We start from the raw sequence: 19,940 nt of genomic DNA, 5'->3' as shown, positions 1-19,940 counted from the left end.
AAACTTCTAATTAGGATTATTTGTACAGCTGAAACGATGAAGAAGGTAAAATAAACTCTATTTCTATTACCTTTAATTCAAACAAAGTCAACGAGGAGCGATGCATTTGTCTTTTCAAGAAAGGCCTGGGAGTAATTAAAGGTTAGGGAAAGGTTATTCGTACACATTAATGTGAGGCCATAAAAGAAAGCTTTTTGATTGTTTTTGGACTGCCACCAGTTTTTATCAATATTCAATGTCTTTAAAAGGATTGTTTTCTTTCCTGTTTCAACCACAATATCACAAAAGTTCAACTTTATTGGCAAATACAACATACTGTACATCAAAATGCTCTCAGGATTTTGAAACAGCATTGATGAAGACTCATCATAGGATTATTTAAGGCAGACAAGTGAAATTCTTTTAGTAGCTCCTTCAGGCAGTGTGTGTGGATTTAGTTTTTTACAGATTGACATTTTTTAAAAAGGACTTTGTATCAGAGTGGTTGCAACGCATCACTCTTTCATTGTGTTCGGACGAGGCAATAGATCAATTACTTTGTGACAGATGCAATTCAAAGGAGGTGATACAATTGATAATTAGCTGATCACTCCTTAGAAACCAACATGAAACATTTCTACACCTGCCGAGAAGAGCATAAAGGTCGTTGGCTGTCACTGGTGTTGCTTCTGATTCTTAAACTCAGACACAGTGGCAGCTGTTCTGGAAATGAATTCCTCCTAAAATATCCCTAAATTTGTTTACATAAATATGCAGTGATAAACAGGTCGATCAGTTGCAGAGTTATGCTGTGTTTTATATAAATACTTTTAAGATCTGTCTTTAAGATCACGCCGCCTGGGTGTTTACAGAGGCAGCAAGTCATGCTATCTGTTAAATGTTCATTTATTGGTCCGGTACTTACCTGATCAGGCTGAATCGATTCTCAGGTGGCTGTTTCTAGACTTAAGTCTTGTAACAACATCAGTATAATGCTAAAACAAACACGTAAACTTGACATGGACTACAATAGTCATTTAAGGGTTTGTATGTTCAGTTCTGATCTGATCACAGCTCTGTCTCTACACTTAAGTTGTAAAACAGCAAAACCTTTGCTCAACTCCTTGTCAATTCTGGGTTGTTTTTTTTTTAAGGAGTGACTTCTATCTTTGCTTTTTAAAGAAAGTGTTTTCAATCATATTTAAAAGACGTTAGTCCTTGTAACTCACCCACAGATGTCGCATTTATACTCTCTCATGCCGAGGTGTCTCTTCACGTGGTTCCTGGCATCTCCCAGCTGAGCAGTTGCAAAGTTGCAGATTTTACACATGAAGGGCTTAGATCCTGTAAAACAAAGTGTGGAGAGTTCATATACAACAATAGCATTCAATCTGAAAGAAAGAAAGTAGCAATTTTAATAAAACCTGACTGCATAACAGCTGGGCAGTAATGTGATTTTACATTACAGATCGTTTTTCAATGCCAGGCATGTAAGACTGTTATTAGTTCTCTGCTAGGACTTCAACCTACTTCACAGCCACAAAATGACTCCAGAATTATAAAAACAGATGCCCTTAATCCAGTCCCCATAAAAACTACAGTCACACTCCAAGTGCCAAGCGCCTCTTCTTTCACTCTCTATCTATCCTTGTCACTCTCCTTCATCTCTTACCTACTCTTCCTTTGCCTGTGGACGCGTAAATTGGATTCCAAAGGTCAGGGCGAATACGTAAATCAATTCTGTGTGCGCTCACTACCTCCCATTCCATCATTAAAGCACTAATCACTCTGGCGGGCTTCGCAGGGAGGTTTCTCCCTAATTATTGTCATTAATAAGTCCAGAGGGCGGGGTAGCGTTTGAGAGAGTGGCAAAGCCTCTGCCTGCCATCCGTCATTTAAGAGCAGAGCTGCGAGGGCTGATGCCGGTGCTATCTGTGTGACGCACAAACATCTTCCAGCTCAAGTTAAAAGAGGGAACTGGGTCCTTCAAAACAAACACAGCAGATATGTCAGACAAAATCAGTTACCATATGGTTTACCAAACCATACCGAACTTTAAATTCAGCCAACTGATTTGCTAAAGCCTACACTTCCTCATAAAAACTAAACATATGCATTTGGCAAAAGAAAATGGATATTTTGTTTGGCAGGCTGAGCCAGATTTAGGCCAGCATCACACAGTGCGACACTCCAATCTAAGTGGCAGCCTGGTATGATATCCACGTACGCATCTTTGAGCAAACCCTCACCCTCTCCCAGTGAATATCCCAAGACATTCTACAATATTTATTCCAGGGGCAGCCGCTGATTTGATTAAGCACTTTGTGTAGATTACTAATTTGTTCATACACGGTTCACTTGCTGTGAGCTGGAAGTACGACACATCGAATTTTAAGCTGGTAACGAAGATTGAAAGGCAAGCCTGTGCTAACAAGGCCCATAAACACAGAGGGCGGGGAGGTCCACATATGGGCAAAAGCAAAGCCAGCCTCTTCATTTCACATGTCCCTACAGTGTACTACACACACACACACACACATACAAATCACGAACGCAGTCACAGAGGCACATAAACAAGAACAAACAAAGGCAGATTAACACATAAAATCCCTATACATAACTACATATGCTTCACACCTAAATGTGTAGACACTTTCACACACACACACACGCAAAAAAATAATTACACAACAAAATCATCAACACCCATAAAAAAACAAAAAGACAAGCCTACACGCTCACACCACACCCACCATCACACCTACACATACCTACATCTAGATTCAGAACCCAAACTAACACCTATGCAAGTGCATACAGACACACACACATTATATTCACAATACATAATCACCCGTGGACAAACAGAAGGAGAGACAATCATTCTCTCTCCTTCTCACTCACACACACACACACACACAAGTTGAGGTGAGAGAGAGGCGTGTGGGGAGCTGATTTGTCCAGATGGCTGGCTGAGTATGAGACATGGCAGAAAGGAGAGAGATGTAACATCCCTCAGTTCTCACATCTTATCACATTAATACTCCACCACTCCACTTAAACAGCCTCCGTGAAACTGAAATTGACCATCAATGCAGTGTCATGTTAAATTAATATTGCCATCCACATAGGGGCGATGTGGCTCCCTCACATCCCAGATGAGACAGGGAATGACTAATTCATTTCCTGAGAGAAGAACCTCATGCAATGTTTCACTACACACACACACACACACACACACACACATACACATAATGTGATGTCTTAAGCCTTGCACATGTCACACACTCCTGCCGGGCCCTTCGCTTTAACCTTCATGTTTAGAGGAACAGAATAATACATGATAATTTCATATAAGTAAATGTCTGCTTTGTTAGGTTTCTTTCTACAACCGGTTCAAACACAATGGTAACACTTGAGATTGTTCCAATTTCCACCGCGGGTTAGCTGCAGCCTTACTGCGCTGTTTACATGGCAGGCACTGTATAAGTCATCACATTCTGTCACACACAGAGTTGCAGATATCAAGTCAAGATTTATTTTTATCCGTCACATTTTTTTTCAATTATTGTAGCCTACCGATAGATCTATTTTACATTACAGTGAGTGCATTAGAACATTTTTAATACAGTGCCACAAGTCACGCAAATATAAAACAGGATTCTTTGCAGGGGGATTTAACATGTGCGTGTCAATACCGCCCTGTGAAAAACATACTGCAAAAATATTTGTAAAATCAGTGAAGTTCCTTGACTGAGTATGTAATCGTGCATCATGAAATTATTGTAGCCTAACAGCAGGCCTAACATTTCCAAAAGAAAAGGCTACAGATGAGTGACAGAATGCCATTCATAGTGGTGCACTAAATATGTGTATTGCTTCCTAGTTTGTGGCGGCTGGGCGACTCCACCACCTGTGAGAATGTAGCACTGATGGCCATACAGTGGAAAAATGCATTAACAACTTTGGGTACTACTGCTTTACTGTGGTATTTAGTACTGTAATGTAAAAGGCCAAGAAAATTAACCCTCTTGCCTCAGATACTTAAAAACCCAAAAGATAGATTACATTAAAAAAAAAAAAAAATCAGGGAAAACTTTAAATTTTCTAATGAGGACATCATTTAAAAAGCAGCAAGCACCACCAAAAGGATTCACTTTACATCTATATCATGTCATTCACCTTGAGACAAGGCGAGACATACAGTACATTTTTTTCGTCAAAAAAACCTTTTTGGGATTTCTCAGTCTTTCATTAACACGGTCTCTAATATCTTTCCATTCCTTGCTTGAAATATCCTTGTAATAGTGCTGAAGAAGCTTCTTTAGCTTAAGAATAACATTCCTGGGAAGGCCTTGTTTGCCATCCAAACCCTTCCAAATAACCTTCTGTGCACAGGACGGGTATGTGGGGAAGTCCACAATCATCATAAACATCATTGCCGCATAGTCATCCAAACGTGGGCATCCATCTCTGTATTTTGTGGAACTAAAAATGCTTTTTTCAACTTCCGGATTCACAGTCTGAAGAACAATGTCTGGTAGGTTATTAGGGGTTGGTGGTGTTCGGACAGCCGGTGTTGAGGTAGGAGCAGATACCCTGTTTGGTGGTGATGGCAAGTGAGGTGAAAATTGTGCCTCCACACGCCTTTAGGAGGAGCTCCAGACTAGTGTCCACGGGGGGCTAGGAGAGGTCGAAAGGTACAACAGGGAAAACTGATCTTGCAATGGAGTACAAAGCCACCGTTCATTGTGTAAGTCACCACCGCTGCCACTGGAGTTCCCCCTCTCCACCATCATCTGGGGGGGGTGTCGGAAAGAATCGTTTTCCTCACAAACTTTAGTCAACTGCCGTTCCAGCCCCCCAACAGTCCTCCGGAGAGAGGCGTCGTCCTTCAGTGCTTTCTTCCGGTCGTGTTTCAGCTCATTCAAAGCCTTCTGAAGCCTGGAGACTTCTCCCTGCATGCACTGTTTCACCAGTTCCTCCACTGCCTGCACAGTGACCGCTGCAGCAGGAGGCGCTGGCATGAAAAAACAGCAATTAAATCCAGAGCTGTAAATACTTCAGTCTTGTCCCAGTCTACTTTCTATTTTCACCTTTACAAATTTTTCTCCATCTGGTCCTCCTACATTTTAGTATTTGCAAAAAAAGAATCCAAAATTGCATGCACTGATTAGTTTGATGGTGAATGGTGGTGATGGTTAGTATAGAACTCATATAGATGAATCTGCAGCTCTTCCTTGATCCTTTCCTTGTGTGAACTCTTTTTGCGCATTTGGTCTTCCCCATTTGGGTCTAGATTTGGCTGCAAAATGGACTTGGCTTGATTAGAAATAATATAAAATAATTATATAATATGTAAATTACAAGTGCCATCCTTTTCCAATTTGATACAAGGTCCTCTCTCATCACTATGTGACCACAATCCAGTGTGGAATGAGAGGATTTAAGTCGTTTTTTTCTTGGTAATTCTGAATCAAAAGCCCATATTGGTTAAAGTGGCTTCAATAATATGGATCATGTTCAAAAATCCAGACACGAGGCAGACCAGTGGAGCACTTCCAGTTTTACTTTTCACTTATTTCTACAAACACACATCACATTCTCTGTGTAAATGTGCATGCATGGCATGTGTGTCCATTACTTTAAGGCTCAGTCTGAGGTCAGACAGCTCACTCCAGTGAAAAAGTGACCAATTTACCTCAAAATGCAAATTCCAGCTGCAACCTCATTGGCAAAATTCAAGCATGTGTACGTGTTTCCTTTAAGGGACAAATTGACAAATCTGTGTGCAGCCTCCCACTACCGACTCCTGATTTCACTGATTAATCAAGTGAATAAAAACTAGGTCTTAATTAAAAGGATCTGGACGTGCTCCCGGCCCAGAAACTGGCAGACCCCCACCGTGCTGCTCCGCAGCCCCACAAACAAACTCCCAGAATAAATGAACACCATATAAAAGGTGAATAATTCACTGTAATGAGGGAACTTAGCAATAATAACAACTGGCATATGTTGTCAAAATGAAGAGAAATAGGTGCTTTCCACAAATACGAACAGCATAAATGAAAGGGGAGATGTAATCATATACACAAGAACATAACTCTATTGAATAAAAAGACGTAAACCTAAAAAACAAAAAGTGTTCATCATCTGAAACCTCAGAATGTGCCCTTGACTTGAAGCCATCTGTTAGGACTTCAGTGTTACAGCTTTCATTTTCTTAAGTAACACCAAGCAAGTGACCTCAAAACTCAAGAATTATGGCATAGGGTAGAATTATGAATACATATAGACTAACCGTTAATAAGAAGAAAGTGGGTGTTCAACATTAATCATCAAGAGTTTCACCTCCAGTTCTTACGGCTTTAAGCAATCTGATTTTAGCAGTAAGCAACCTGACTTTGGCACACAAGGTGACTGGCACACATACTAGAAAAAATAAGAAAAAATGTTTAGTCAAATGTAAAGCTAAATTATTCCTTTGCCCCAGAAAATATAATGGTTATACCTTTGGTTATACTGTTTTTCCACTTAAACACCATGGCAGGATGTTTTATTCTGAGCCCTTTTTCACTTAAATGCATTTATGGGCATATGATAACATGATGGAGTGAAATCACAGCACTCTAAGTACTTCACCCGTATTCATTGAGGACACGCTGGGAATATTATCTCTTCATTTGCTAACAAGGACTACATGACAAAGCTACAATACCTACACAAACCATCCACTGTGACTGACTCTGAAAGTGGAAACAATCCTTTTTTTACCTCCCATTCAACCGACACCTCATACACACAAAGACACATGCACTCATGTGCACACACGGTAAGCACAGAGCATGGACTTCAATTAAAGTCCCATTAAAGTTTGGGCTGAAAGGGGGATGGACCATACGAGGCAGAGAAGGGCATTTATTGATGGCGCCCTCACATCTCGTTCCTGCATTAAGTTGATTTTAAAAGCAATTAATACACATGGTCAGGGAAAAGTAATGGAGCGCCCTATGTTCTTAACCTGCCGGACATTTCCCAGCCGAAGCCCTGACCAACGCAGCCCTGCTTTGCATTATAAATGACAAGATAAATCTTAATGGATTGAGGATAATCAGCTAGCCATGAAGGCTGACATATACACACATTCACCACGCATACGAGCACTCACACACATATACACAAACATGGACATACAGACACAAGGGAAATTAAAGGCTTTGAATACGTCTGCATTGATTATTTTAAATTATTAGCCCACCTCTCTTTGGACCTCCAATGCTTTTAGCCTAAGCTTTAACACTTTTACAGAGACTTATTGACTATAATTACAACTGAGTCTTGGTAATGGACACATCAATTATGAGTCGCACATGTCTCTGACCAGGCGTTGCTCAGGGAATCCCAATCTGGGGTCCATTAGCGTCTCTCCTGCTGGTCTGAAGCTCAATCAGTCTTTACCTTCACCTCAGCTGAAACAGCTATTACCTGGCTGGAGTAGATAGTAGCCTTAACATTAGCCTGAGCTGCCAAAGAGGAGGCTGTATCTCCCCACTCAATACTTGTTGTACCAAAACACAAAGGCCTAATAGCTCAGCAAATACATTTTTGTTTTCCTTTTAAGATTTTTTGCTACAATTATCAAATGTGGTCAAGAGTCAAAGCATTATTGTATATGGAATCATAAGAACATTATAAGTAAACTGAGGGAAGGATTAAAATATTATCCATACATTATACCACAAACCTAATCAGTCACATGATACAGATACTCAGTGCATTAAAATACATGTATTTCAATGCACTAAGTATCCAAAGCATTCTGAGCACCTTTCTAATACATTAAACTGCGGCTAAAGGTTAAAAGTGCTCCTTTTACTCCCTTTAAATATCGCTGTAGGTAAAATGGGAAATAAAAGCTTTGATCTGTTTTTTTCTAAATGGTCAGTGTGTTCAAAGAAATGTTTGCAAAAGTGTGTCAGATACAGAAGAACAGAAATAGCGAGGGAGTGCATAAAAGCAGGATACATACCGGTGTGTGTGCGAATGTGAGCCAGGAAGGCCATGGAGTTGCTGCTCTTGCACACCTTGCCACAGTATTTGCACACACTGCCCTGGTTCTCCTCGCGCTCACGGTTGATCTGCTCCGTGTCCTCCAGCACGTACTTGTTGACCTCTCTCAGCAGCTCCTCGTGTTTCTCCTTGATGTGAACAAACAGGTCTTGCTCCGTTTCGAAGCGGTCAGTGCATTTTACGCACTTGAAGCTCGCACCCCCTTCGGGCAGCTCCTCCACACTGTTCTGCTCGTTGCGGAGGTGGGCGGCACTGGTCAGGTGCTGGTGCAGGTTGCTCTCAGTGTAGAATGACTTGCCACACACCAAGCAGTGGAAATGCTTCTCCTTGGACGGATGCTTCATTGAGATGTGGACGTTGAGGCCGCTGATGCCGTCGGCCATGAAGCCACAGTCCTCGCAGCGTATACGAGCGTTGTTTCCTTTGGCCTCATCTCTCACTCTCATTTCCTTGGGTTTGAGCTTCTTGACGTAAGCAGAATTGGGGGTCAGGAGACCAGAGGTCACAGGTGATCCTCCAGTCAGGCATATCACAGCAGCCTCGCCTTCTAGAGTCAGACCATCCTGCAGCGCCTGCTCCTGCTCAGCGAGGGTCTTTACGGATACAATGCAGGCATCAAAGGGTAGGGCTTTGGACATTTGTCTATCTGTATGAGAGCTGTCACTTTTTTCATCTACATTCACTACATCTGCGTGTTTACTCCTTTCTTCCTGGCCTTCTTCCTGGCCTTCTTCCTGACGTTCTTCCTGACGTTCTTCCTGACATTCTTCCTGACGTTCTTCCTGACGTTCTTCCTGGCCTTCTGGTTGTGCGGGTTGTTCCACTGCAGGTTGAAGTTCTGCTGGAGCCTGCTGGGGTTCGGACAGTGCTGTTACTTCGACTGTCTGGTTTGTTGGATCTGGTTCACCACCAGTGGAAGATGTGATACTCTCTGTTTGCTTCTCATCTGCACTGCCAGCCACACCAACCACAGCATCAACAGGCTCTGTGGGAACTGAAGGTGCAGCTGTGGACTGATTGTCTATAGCTTGGTTGTCCTCTGAACAGGATTCAGACTCTTCTGTGGGGCTATACGGTTCACATTCAGGGTTAGAGTTTGCCCCAGCAGTGACCTCCTTCAGCTTCAGAGGGAGCGACAAAGCTCTTTGTCCATCACTCCCTAATGGCTCCAAGTATTTCTGGCTTTTCTGCTTATGCTTCTCTGTGTTGGCATGGCGAGACATTTCCCTGCTCGTTACAGCATAATAGCTGCATGCTAGACAGACATACTCAAAGTCTTTGGTGTGCTTTCTTTTGACATGAAGATGGAGGGAAGGGATGGACTGAGCTACAAAATCACAGTGACTGCAAGCATTAACGGAGTCATATTTAGTTTTTTTCTGGCTTGCGTCTGACTGAGTTTGCTCTTCTCTGCTATGCTCTTTTGACCCTGTTTTATCAGATTCCTGCTCTCCGTCAGTGGCCTGTGTAGTTGTGGGGTCCTGGGATGATGCACTTGTGTGGCTGTTGACCGGGTTATTATTTGCACACTCTTGTGCACGTCTTACATGTTTCTTCGTAATACAGTGACGATCCATGTCTCCTTTGGTCACGCAGCTATAGTTGCACAGGTTGCAGCTATAGCCATACTCCTTGCTGTGTTTACGGCGGACATGGACACTGAGGTTGGTGGCATTGGACACTACCAGGCCACAGTATCCACAAGTGGTTGTGGATCCTTGCTTTGGTCTTCCTCTTTTCTTTCTGGGAGGTTCTAGCTCCAAGTCTTCCTCCTCAACAGAAACAGATTTAGCAGCCCCTACTGCCTCCTCAGTTTCCTGGTCTCCCTCTGTCAAAGAAGGTACTCCTTCTGCAACAGACACTGGAGTGATACCATCTATACTGCCACCATCTCCAGCACTGTCTTTGCTTACCCTCTCAACATGCTCGTCAAATGAGGAAGACTCTGTGCTTTTCTCTCCATTTTGATGTTGCATGTGGCTATCTGAGGACAGGTGATCTTCCATCCATTCACATGTGGCTGAATAAAAGTTACATAATTTGCAGCGGTACCATTCCTGGCCTGGGTGTTTGATTCGAGCATGGCTCTCCAGTAACACAGGGGTGCTAACCCTAAAATCACAGTTTTCACACTTCAGCTGGAACCTGCTGAGTGTCCGTTTGGGCACCACTCGTGTTGGGATAGTCTTCACAGTGGTGCCAGGATCCTCAGCTTCCTCTTCTTCCCCCATGTTCTCATCGGCATCAACTGAAAGACATTACAAAGATACACTTTTTCAAGTCTCTTTTTAACCAACACAATTTAATTTTTTTTTAAAAAGTTTAAAAAGACTCAGAGTGCAACTTTGAACAATAAACATTGGAACAGTTCAAAAAAACTTAGCATTGCATGTTTCTACATTTCTACTTGGAACTAAAACCTAATACCATTGATATATTGAATGAGTACAACATTTTCACAAAAGCTACAAAGTACAAATCAATACAATAGACAGTGAATACAAATGTATTCACTGGGATGTTAACAAGTGTTTTCTGAGAAAATCTGTCCATACCTCCTCCGCACCCACCCAGCTACTATGACTGTAACAATTCAGTCATCATTTTACTATACAGAAGTTTGAAGCTTTTTCGAATATTGTTTCATTCATCAACCCAGACTGAACTATCATAGATAAGAATAACATGAATTCTGGTGAAGGGTGAATTTCAACATTGACTGGATTAGAGAATAGCAAATACTCACATGTGTATGGGGTGTCTTTGGTGTGGTATCTCTGGATATGCACATCTAGAGGAGCCTTGTCCCTAAACTCTTGCCCACAGTAGTTGCAGGAATAAATTATCTTGGGTTTTGGGGTTCGCTTGCTTACTCTTCTCTCTGCCTGCTTGTCTAATGCCATATCCCTTTTAGTTGAACCTTTTGTGTTTATCCCATCATCAGTGGCACTTGATCTCACATCATCAAGATTTTCAAGGTTTTGTTTAACATCAGCAGTGCTTTCAGTCTCCATATCCATCTCCTGTTGGACTTCAGCTGGACTCATGTCAGAGATATTTTCACCTTCTTCAGCTGGCTTTGCGGTTCTATCTGTGTTCTTTGAGTTCTTGCCATGCTTTCTTGCATAGTGAATTTTCAGTGATCTTGGGCATTTTGCTAAGAAGCCACAAAGTGTGCAGAGCTTATCCCCATCTTGAGGTACCGAGTCTGGCAACGGCCTTTCAGCCAGTTCCTCATCTGCTTTATCCGGCTCTACGGTCCTACTGGGTGAGTCGGTCTGGGTTTCCTCCATTTCCTCATCGTCTGGTTGCACTTTCCCACTGGTGTCATTTTCTGACACTTTGTCCTCAACAGCCTCCTTTCCTGATATCAATGTTTTATCCATATCATGTCCTGCTACAATTACATGTAACAGTGAAGCTGGTCACTGTCAAAGCTGGATCAAACTCCTGAGAAAAGAAAAAAAAAGAACAGGACTTATATTTGGCATCTTCAACTGATACACAATTCAGTGAAGAAAAGACAATTCTGTAAACAAGTTAACTGCATTAGCCACAAATTGTGTAATTCACCACAAGCTTCTGGAAAGTGATCAATCCTTCAAAAACACTGTCTGACCAAACACAAGTAAATGTCGCCATCTAGTGCCTCCAGGCAGACACAAATCATGTTAAAAAGACAGACCAGCATGAGAGCTACAGCTGCTGCTTCAAATGAGAAAAAAAACTCTGGTTGAGTCACGGTCATTTAATAGAGTACAAATATATCATTGCTGGTTTAAGACTCATTATCAAATGCCTGTAGACATGACACAGTGGAGCTACAGTTAGTTGCCACAATTACGAATAACCATATATCTAAATCCTCACGCAGTTCTAACAGTTTCAACAAATCTTTTATTTTTTTTAACGGGCAAAGATACTAGGTAAGAGTTTGTATAAAATTGGGGAAATATTAAGCAACAAAATCCTTAATCCACAATCCTTAATTGTCATTAAGGTTAAAAATTCTTGTCTTTTTCTTTTTCAGTTTTATGTACATCTCATCCATTTTGATAGTCCAATACTAATTACCATCCTTTACTTGGATTTGCCTCATTAAGGAGGGCCACTTTCATTCTGTGTTATGATTCATACTTTATTTCCACTACCAGCCTCATAACCTATTTGTATTTTAAATGTAAATGTAGTATCCATAAAGATTGGCCATGTTTATGTTATAACTACAGTTACAGAGAGATCATTGCACATCCATATATTGGGATGGCCTAAACTGATGCTTGTTGTTCTGCAGTTCAACTGCAACTGAAAAGTTGCACATAATCTGCAGCAACAGAACGGAGATTCTATTTTGTTCATAATATGAACCCATCCAGCCAATCACGAAGGGATAATATTCATCAGGATGTTGCACGCAACCAGTGGTCACTATATTTCAGTACAATCCAGTATCGAGACCATGGATGTATTATAAGATCTTATTATACATATATATAGTATTGAGACTGAGCTCTGTGTGCTCACTACCGCCATCCACTGAGTATTGTGGGAGAATACGACTGCAGGATTGACAGGGGGAACACAGTATCAACATGGGGTTTTTATTGATGTATTGTTTGCTTGGTTGCTAACGTCAAGTTGCATTGACGCTGAAATGAGAGACCCCTTCCGTTGGATCATGAAAGGTCTTAATTCAAATTAAATTAAATAGTTTCCCTGTTTTTTTATCCCTCTTTGCGAGAAAAGGATAGCATCTCAGCTAAGGGTGCTAAGCTAATAATATAATATGTCAATTGGACTAGGACTGTGACTGCTGTCTACCACTTGTCCAACACCGAGACCAAATTAACAAGACTTCTACCTGTCGGTTTGGTAACTTATTCTCGGTAAAGTTCCAATAGTTTAATATTACCGAGCCTGCGGTACAAGCTAGAAAGTAATACAAGTTAGCCTAACAGACTCTTAACTGCACGTTTCAAACTGCAACGACAGGCGAAATATGTCATGTTGCAATGCTACCAAAATTGTGAAATCTCTCTTTTCATGGTGTGGCTGGATCTTGCAGCAGGACACATACTAGGTCGAGATGTTGGGGGTTTTAATGCTCATTTGCTGGCTACTGTGTGGCTAATGTGCTAACTAGCAACATGTTCCTCAACTGTACTTTGAGCTACGTACAGCGCGACCAATTACATTGCTACATCGTCTGTGTCATCCAATCATAGGGGGGCAAAGGCGGGTCTTAATCGTTCCGAGGCTTGGAAAACGACGGCAGCACAGAGGCCCAAAAAGGAGGCTAACATCGACCTCTGAAACTGTCACCTACACTATCGAGACAGAACTTGAAAACACCCGAAAGAGCGGTCTTTTGTTTCATGAAAAGCGACTTGGGTAATAATAAGGTAATATAGTGACAAATGCACTAAACTTACCTCTAATTAAACGACTGTTCCCACTGTCCGCGCTTTTTGCTGCTAGACACAAATGGCGTACCGTAGCATGAGCCATGCGTCACATGAAGAGGCGGTCCGCTCGCTGCATCTCTGTTTTTTCTTTTTTTTTCCTTTTTTTATTAAGCACAAGGAAACAAGACAGCGAATAAACAAAATGCAGTATAGAATTCAATCAACAATGGTGGAAATTATGCTACAACACGGACAAATACAAATAACACACTAAAGAGGTATCATTATACTTAAAATCAAGAGGGAAAAAGTTGTTTTTTTAAAAACAAAACAAACAACAAAAAAGTGCAAGATAAAAGACATTAAAATGGCAAGGACCGAGATAAAGATGAATACAATTTTTTAGCCTCTCTATTAGTTTTTTCTATATTTTTTAGCAACTTGAAGTAGTTGGCAAAATATATACGAATACGGTGAAAGAGGGCCTTTCCACTTACAAGTATGTAACGTTATATGATATTTATCCAAAATAATCACAAGATTAACAGTATCTGAAATGTTTGCATCCAAGCTGTCCATAAAATAAATTATAGCATTGTAAGTAAATGAAGGTATGTTATCCATTTCTAATGACAACCAATTATGAATATTGGACCAAAACAAATTAGCATATGAACATTTAAAAAATACATGTTTTCAGCCTCTGAAGAACAAAAGATGCAAGGATCCACTTCACATTTAAATCTTATTGTGTAGAAAATCACTAAAAGGGTATAGCTATTGCTGATACTTTTTTAAAATGAGTTTCTTTGACTTCAAGAGCAATAGGACATGATAGATAAAAAGAACAGGATTGTCTCCTTAAAGGGGCCTCTATATTATCCTATACAGAGCATAAGTCCCCCCAATTTTTTTGTTTAAAAACCAGAATAACTGTTCTGTTATCACATCTTTTATCCAACAAATTGACATAACAGACTTTTAGAGAAGGCAAAAAAGTCACAATCGAAGACAATTGCACACTTCTTTGTATCATCTGAAGTAAAGGAATGGGAATGGCTTTACAGATTTTGTCATACTCTTTTCTTGAAAGAGTAGTTTTATACTTATGGTAAAATCTTCAAAGGATAACAAGTGTCCACAATAAAGAATTGTTTAGTGAGAAATTGTGGGTAAATGTAATTTTTCCAAAATGTCTCAATACCTTGAATGTTAATAATAAAGGACAGAGATACACTACTGTTTATATCACTATAAAACATCTGAAAAACATTTCAAAAGCTTGTTCCAAAACCAAACATTTCCAAGGCTTTAAACAAAAGGTGGTGTTCTAAAGCATCAAAAGCTTTAAAGAAATCTAAGAATAAAATTGAGCTATCATGTGGGATCAGTGAATTATAATCAAGTATATCTAAGACTAATCAAGTATGATTATGAATATTTCACCCTTTGATAAATGTGGACTGTGTTTCATCAGTTATCTTGCTCAGCCCTTCCTTAGGTCTATTAGCATAAACATGCTAAAAGCTTGTAATCTCCACAAAGAAGTGTAATAGGCCTCCAATTGTCCAAAGATAATTTATTTTTGTTCAGTTTTGGTATAAGTGTGATTATACCTTGTTTCATAGTTGGTGACAAAATGGAGTTGACTTTACACTCTTAAAAAGCATCGTAAATCTCTAATTTCAGTCCAGGAGTGTTTGTAAAACTCTGTTGTGAGACCTGCTGGGGTCAGGTAACCTTCCATTAGACATATGTGAAATGGCAGTGTCCAGCTCTGCTCCTTTTAGCTACTGTTAGAACTTTGAAATTCTCACCTATTTTTGGGGTCCCGTCCTTTAACAAAAACAGGAAAAATCAGCTTCTTGATTAGAACAATAAAGAGTCTTATAAAACGTAAATATATGATTATCAATTGTATCCTGATCTTCACTCAAACAAAGATTAACATAGTGTATTTATTACTGTTTTGGCCTATTTTTTTCTAAATTAAAGAAGAACAAAGCTTGAAACAAGCAAACTGTTGTGAATAGAAAAACCATCATCAAATCACCAAATGCAGGAATATCTCTTTGAAGAATGGTGTTCATCAGCCTTGGCATTGATTCCACAGTCTCTGGAGCTCTACAGGAGGGATGAACATCATTCTTCAAAAAGATATTCCCTCATTTGGTGTTTTGATGATGGTGGTGCAGAGCGCTGTCTAACACGTCAGTCTAAAATCAACCATAGATGTTCAACTGGGTTGAGATCTGGTGACTGTGAAGGTCATAGCATATGATTCACATCATTTTCATACTCATCAAACCATTCAATGCCCTCTGAATTGGGGCATTATCATCCTGGAAGAGACCACTCCCATCAGGATAGAAATGTTTCATCACAGGATAAAGGTGATCACTCAGAACAACTTTGTATTGATTTGCAGTGACCCTTCCCTCTAAGGGGACAAGTGGACCCAAACCAAAATGCTCCCCAAAGCATAACAGAGCCAGCAGATTCCCTTACTGTAGGGGTCAAGCATTCAGGCCTGTACCGGTTTTTCCTTTAATTTGTCACCTGTCTGTAGCTGTAGTATTAGTATTTAAAAGTGTCCAAGTGAGTAAGTTGTCCAATCATTTACTGTAGTTCAAAGTTGAAAAAATCTGTATGACAACAAGAGCTATGCCAACTGTTGGAAGAGAACTATAGTACATTATCATGTTCTATACTATATTTTTCATTGTGAAGGAAATTGTTATGGTAGTCTACTGGAGAGTAAAGAAAGAAAATAAAGACCTAGCCTATTAAAACCACTGAATACAGTGATACAGTCTTTAGTTTTAGAACATGAATGTAAATGTCCCTCTTTCCTTCATAGCCTTTGTCTTTGACCTTTCTGAATTGTCACTAAATTGTTAAGGAATAAGAATATGTTTTTAAATGATTGTATTCATTTGAAGTAGAGTTAGCATGTGGTCTACATAGAGACAGTGCAAAATCTTTTCTCATGTCCTCAGCCCATGGTCACCACTTCCATTTGACATCCAGTGTTAGCTTTATGGAAAGACTTAAGATGGATTAATGCATGGGCATTAATTGATTAAGTTGTCTGACAGGTCAGGAGGTGATAAATGATACCTCCTGCAATGAATACACAGTTTACTTTTGCAATAATTTTGTTTAATTCATCACAGTCAAAATTATATGACATGGATGGTTGGAAACACAGACCCCCTCCTCCCCCCCAGCCCCCATTTTTCATTAGGATTCATCATTCATTTTTCTCCATTAGTTGTCTATTAAAAGGGGGGAGGCTTTGGTGGACACTGCCTTCTGTCTTCTCTCTTTTAAGCCTTTGCGATTATATTTAAAGCTTTGCCATGAAATCCATAGACTACCCCCTTGAATCTAGGGATTTTTGCTGGAATTTGGTTTCAATCATTCAGTCAGTTAACTGTACAATAAAAAAAATGTATTTGGAAACATTAGAGTTTTATTTCTGACGTCCTTACAGCCTTTATAGTACTCTTTTTTTCAGAGAGCATATATAATTCTTGCATTGGTATGTTTTTGTAAACTTACATAAGTCTTTACCTTTCCTCCTGCCATCAATGACAGTTAAAAGGCCTCTCTTGCAGCTTAGCCACATGTTCATTCCAACCAGGTTACACTTTGTTTTTACATTTATAAAATGACTCACTTTCTGCAATAAAATATTATAGTATGTTATACATTTTTGCTGTTAACATAAGGCACCAATTACATAAAGGAACTGCTCTGCTCCTGCAAAGTAGCTACTATGGCCAGACCAGTTGAGCCTATCACCTTACACTGTTGTTGTTGTTTAGTGAACAATGAAGGTTGCCTCAACACCTACATTCACAAACAGTTATATGATCTATTGTAGCCTTCCAGTAATAGATGACCATGTTAACCAGGATTTGTACATCAGATGTAGACACAATGATCAAACCATTGTCTTGTTTTTCACAGACTGGATAGGCTGACGTTATTGTCTCTACAAAACTATCTCAAAGACATATTGTTTGAAATATTAGATACATACAGTATATGGGCAACCACTATCTATTCATGTGAATGTACATATACATACAGTATATTGTACCTATAAACATTTACACATACATCACTTCCTATTTCCTGCTGCTCTAGAGTATAAATAAGTAAGAAAAGAGCAGAAATCAAATGAAATGAAACATTCTTAGATATTTTGCATTAACTATATTTAAAAACTATGCCCACCCATGGCTCAGCTCTATGTTGGGACAAAATTACATCATAATCATTCTTATTAAAATGTTTGGTTACCTCACCTAATTCACACCTAACTTTATACTGAGCATATATGATCTACCAAATAACTGAAAAGACCTGTGTGTGTCTGCAGGGCCTTTAATAACCAGGTGACTATTACTTGCAAATAGCAGCAGTGCAGGCAATGCATTTGCAGAGCCTGCCATCCAAAGGATCCATCAGCCAACTGGGACATTTTGTGGTGGTCCCCTAGTCCCACAGAGAGTCCTCAGACTGGCTATAATAGTGGATAAAAGACTAACCTGAGTAGCTAGTCAGTTGGAAGGAGCTTGTAGCAACATTAGAGTAACCTCGTTGTCTCTGCATGTCTGCCAGGTCATCATTGTATGTGTGTTAATGCTTCCTGAGGTTGCCTGTTGAAGATAGACAGGATGCGATGTTATGTAATTGAGTCCAGCAACTTTCCAACTTTCCAGCAAGTTTCACTGTAACAGAAACTAACTTTAATCCACCAGAGGGAGCAATCTGCACATTCTTCACACTGGCAAACTTCAGCCACAGCTGCACAATGTATGTGTATGTAGTGCTATGGCAACTGCCTGAGACAAATCTCACAGAGAACAGTTTGCTCAAAGACATGACTCTTTGCCAGGGAGTGATAATGCTGTAATATTTTTTCAGGGATTAGAAGTACAGGGGGAAAAATAAAACTCATGCAAACACAAAACAACACAGTGATACAAGTTTTTTTTTGTCTGAATTTTGCCAAACAATATTAGACTTTAAATAGACTTCTGTTGATCTAGATCTTATAGTTTTTCCCATAAAATACAAATACCTGGTCTTTGTCATGTAGGGCCAAACAAATTATGTGCTCCTCTCCTGTGAATGCATCCTGTGTGTAATAAACTCACAGATGTAGTTAATGCAAGTATCTGATAACTGCTGCTTTACTGCTTAATAAAACATAATCTGCACATTGTAGCTGTGACTTATGCTTGTTGTGACAAATACTGGAGGTAAGGAATCTCTTTAACTTGGAGCACAAACCAGTTCTTCAACAAACAGGACAACTATCTGGATAAGTACCAGGGACCTGTGACGAACCTTTGTTTTTTCAACATCAAGCTAATCTACTAATCTCTAATCTTTTGTTGGAAAATCTCCTGTTTCCCTTCACGTTTTTTTTTCACCAAGTGAAGTAACATGGGTAACACGTGCAGAGGTTATGATGTCCCACTGAGAAGGCGCTCTGACCAACGAGTCACTGGTGCATTGTGCATTCAATTGGTGCACTGCTGCAGGGAAATGAACACGGGTCTCTTCAGTGATGGGCAAATGTTCTATCAATACCTTAAATATAACACAAGGCAGCTGTAGGATAGCTCTAGGACTAGCTGGCAGGGGAAATCCAACTAGTTCCTGCCCACTGCAGCTTGAGGCCATACTGCATCATGCCTGCCAAAAGTCCAGTCCACCACCACCCCCCACCCCCCACATCATATACACTGTAATACCCTCTCAGAAAACGATTTTTTCCTTCTCTCTTTGTAATGTGGGCGTGCCTGTGCTGGAGTTTCTCCTTCATTATGGTACCAGCAGCTGTCTGAGACCATGATGTCACAGCAGCCCAAAAAAAAAGCATCACCTCACTGTGTAAACACATGGCCATGTTTAAAAGGTGAGTCTCAGAATGGGTGCAGTGATGTTTGGGTTTAGGATGGTGGTTCAGAGGACACACAGTGGAAAATTTTGGACCTGATTATAGACTAAAAAAAGAAATGTTTTAAAAAGTGTGACCCACAGTCCCAAAATAAGTAGTTTTCTTAAGCTTTCAGAGAGCATGACGTATGCTTTAGTGGTGAAAACTTTACATGAAAAAGTTCAATCGGTTCATTCTAATATACTGCATTATTCAGCTCTTAAATCTATCTATGGTCTGTTTCACTCCACTCTATCCCATCTGCAATAAATACCAACCTGCATCCCAAATGGATGGTATGTGCAGTAACATTCCTTCAGACTAGCTTCCCTAATCCCTGTCACTCAAGTTCTGACATTTTCCTCTACAGATCTGGGACAGATCAGGGCTGATACACAGATTAGGTTTCTGCTGGATCTAAATGAAGCTGTGCTCTATCTTACGATCCTAAATTGAAAGAAAAGTGTGAAACATCAGAATAAAATTGGACATAAGAGAAGGGAGGATGATATGCTATTTAAAGACTA

At 40.1% G+C, this 19,940-nt stretch overlaps 1 protein-coding gene across 3 annotated transcripts in view; it reads right to left on the bottom strand.

Annotated features, from left to right (window-relative positions):
• Nucleotides 1-13,599, bottom strand: part of znf407 (zinc finger protein 407) — a 146,858-nt gene extending 133,259 nt beyond the window's left edge. The window contains exons 1-4 of one of the 3 annotated variants that reach the window (XM_067602268.1): nucleotides 13,482-13,599; nucleotides 10,796-11,499; nucleotides 8,009-10,297; nucleotides 1,209-1,323 (exon numbers count right to left, since the gene is read on the bottom strand). In XM_067602268.1, coding sequence (XP_067458369.1) covers nucleotides 1,209-1,323; nucleotides 8,009-10,297; nucleotides 10,796-11,435 — 3,044 coding nt within the window. In that variant the 5' untranslated portion in view covers nucleotides 11,436-11,499; nucleotides 13,482-13,599. Of the gene's footprint in view, nucleotides 1-1,208; nucleotides 1,324-8,008; nucleotides 10,298-10,795; nucleotides 11,500-13,068; nucleotides 13,224-13,481 lie in introns of those variants that run through there. The other 2 variants (XM_067602270.1, XM_067602269.1) reach the window with 2 other exon arrangements.
• Nucleotides 13,600-19,940: the final 6,341 nt, after the last annotated feature.

Source organism: Thunnus thynnus, chromosome 10 (genome assembly GCF_963924715.1).
Source record: "Thunnus thynnus chromosome 10, fThuThy2.1, whole genome shotgun sequence".
Taxonomy (NCBI): Eukaryota; Metazoa; Chordata; class Actinopteri; order Scombriformes; family Scombridae; genus Thunnus; species Thunnus thynnus.
Note: the sequence above shows the minus strand (reverse complement) of the source record. Positions and strands in the feature narration are given on the sequence as shown.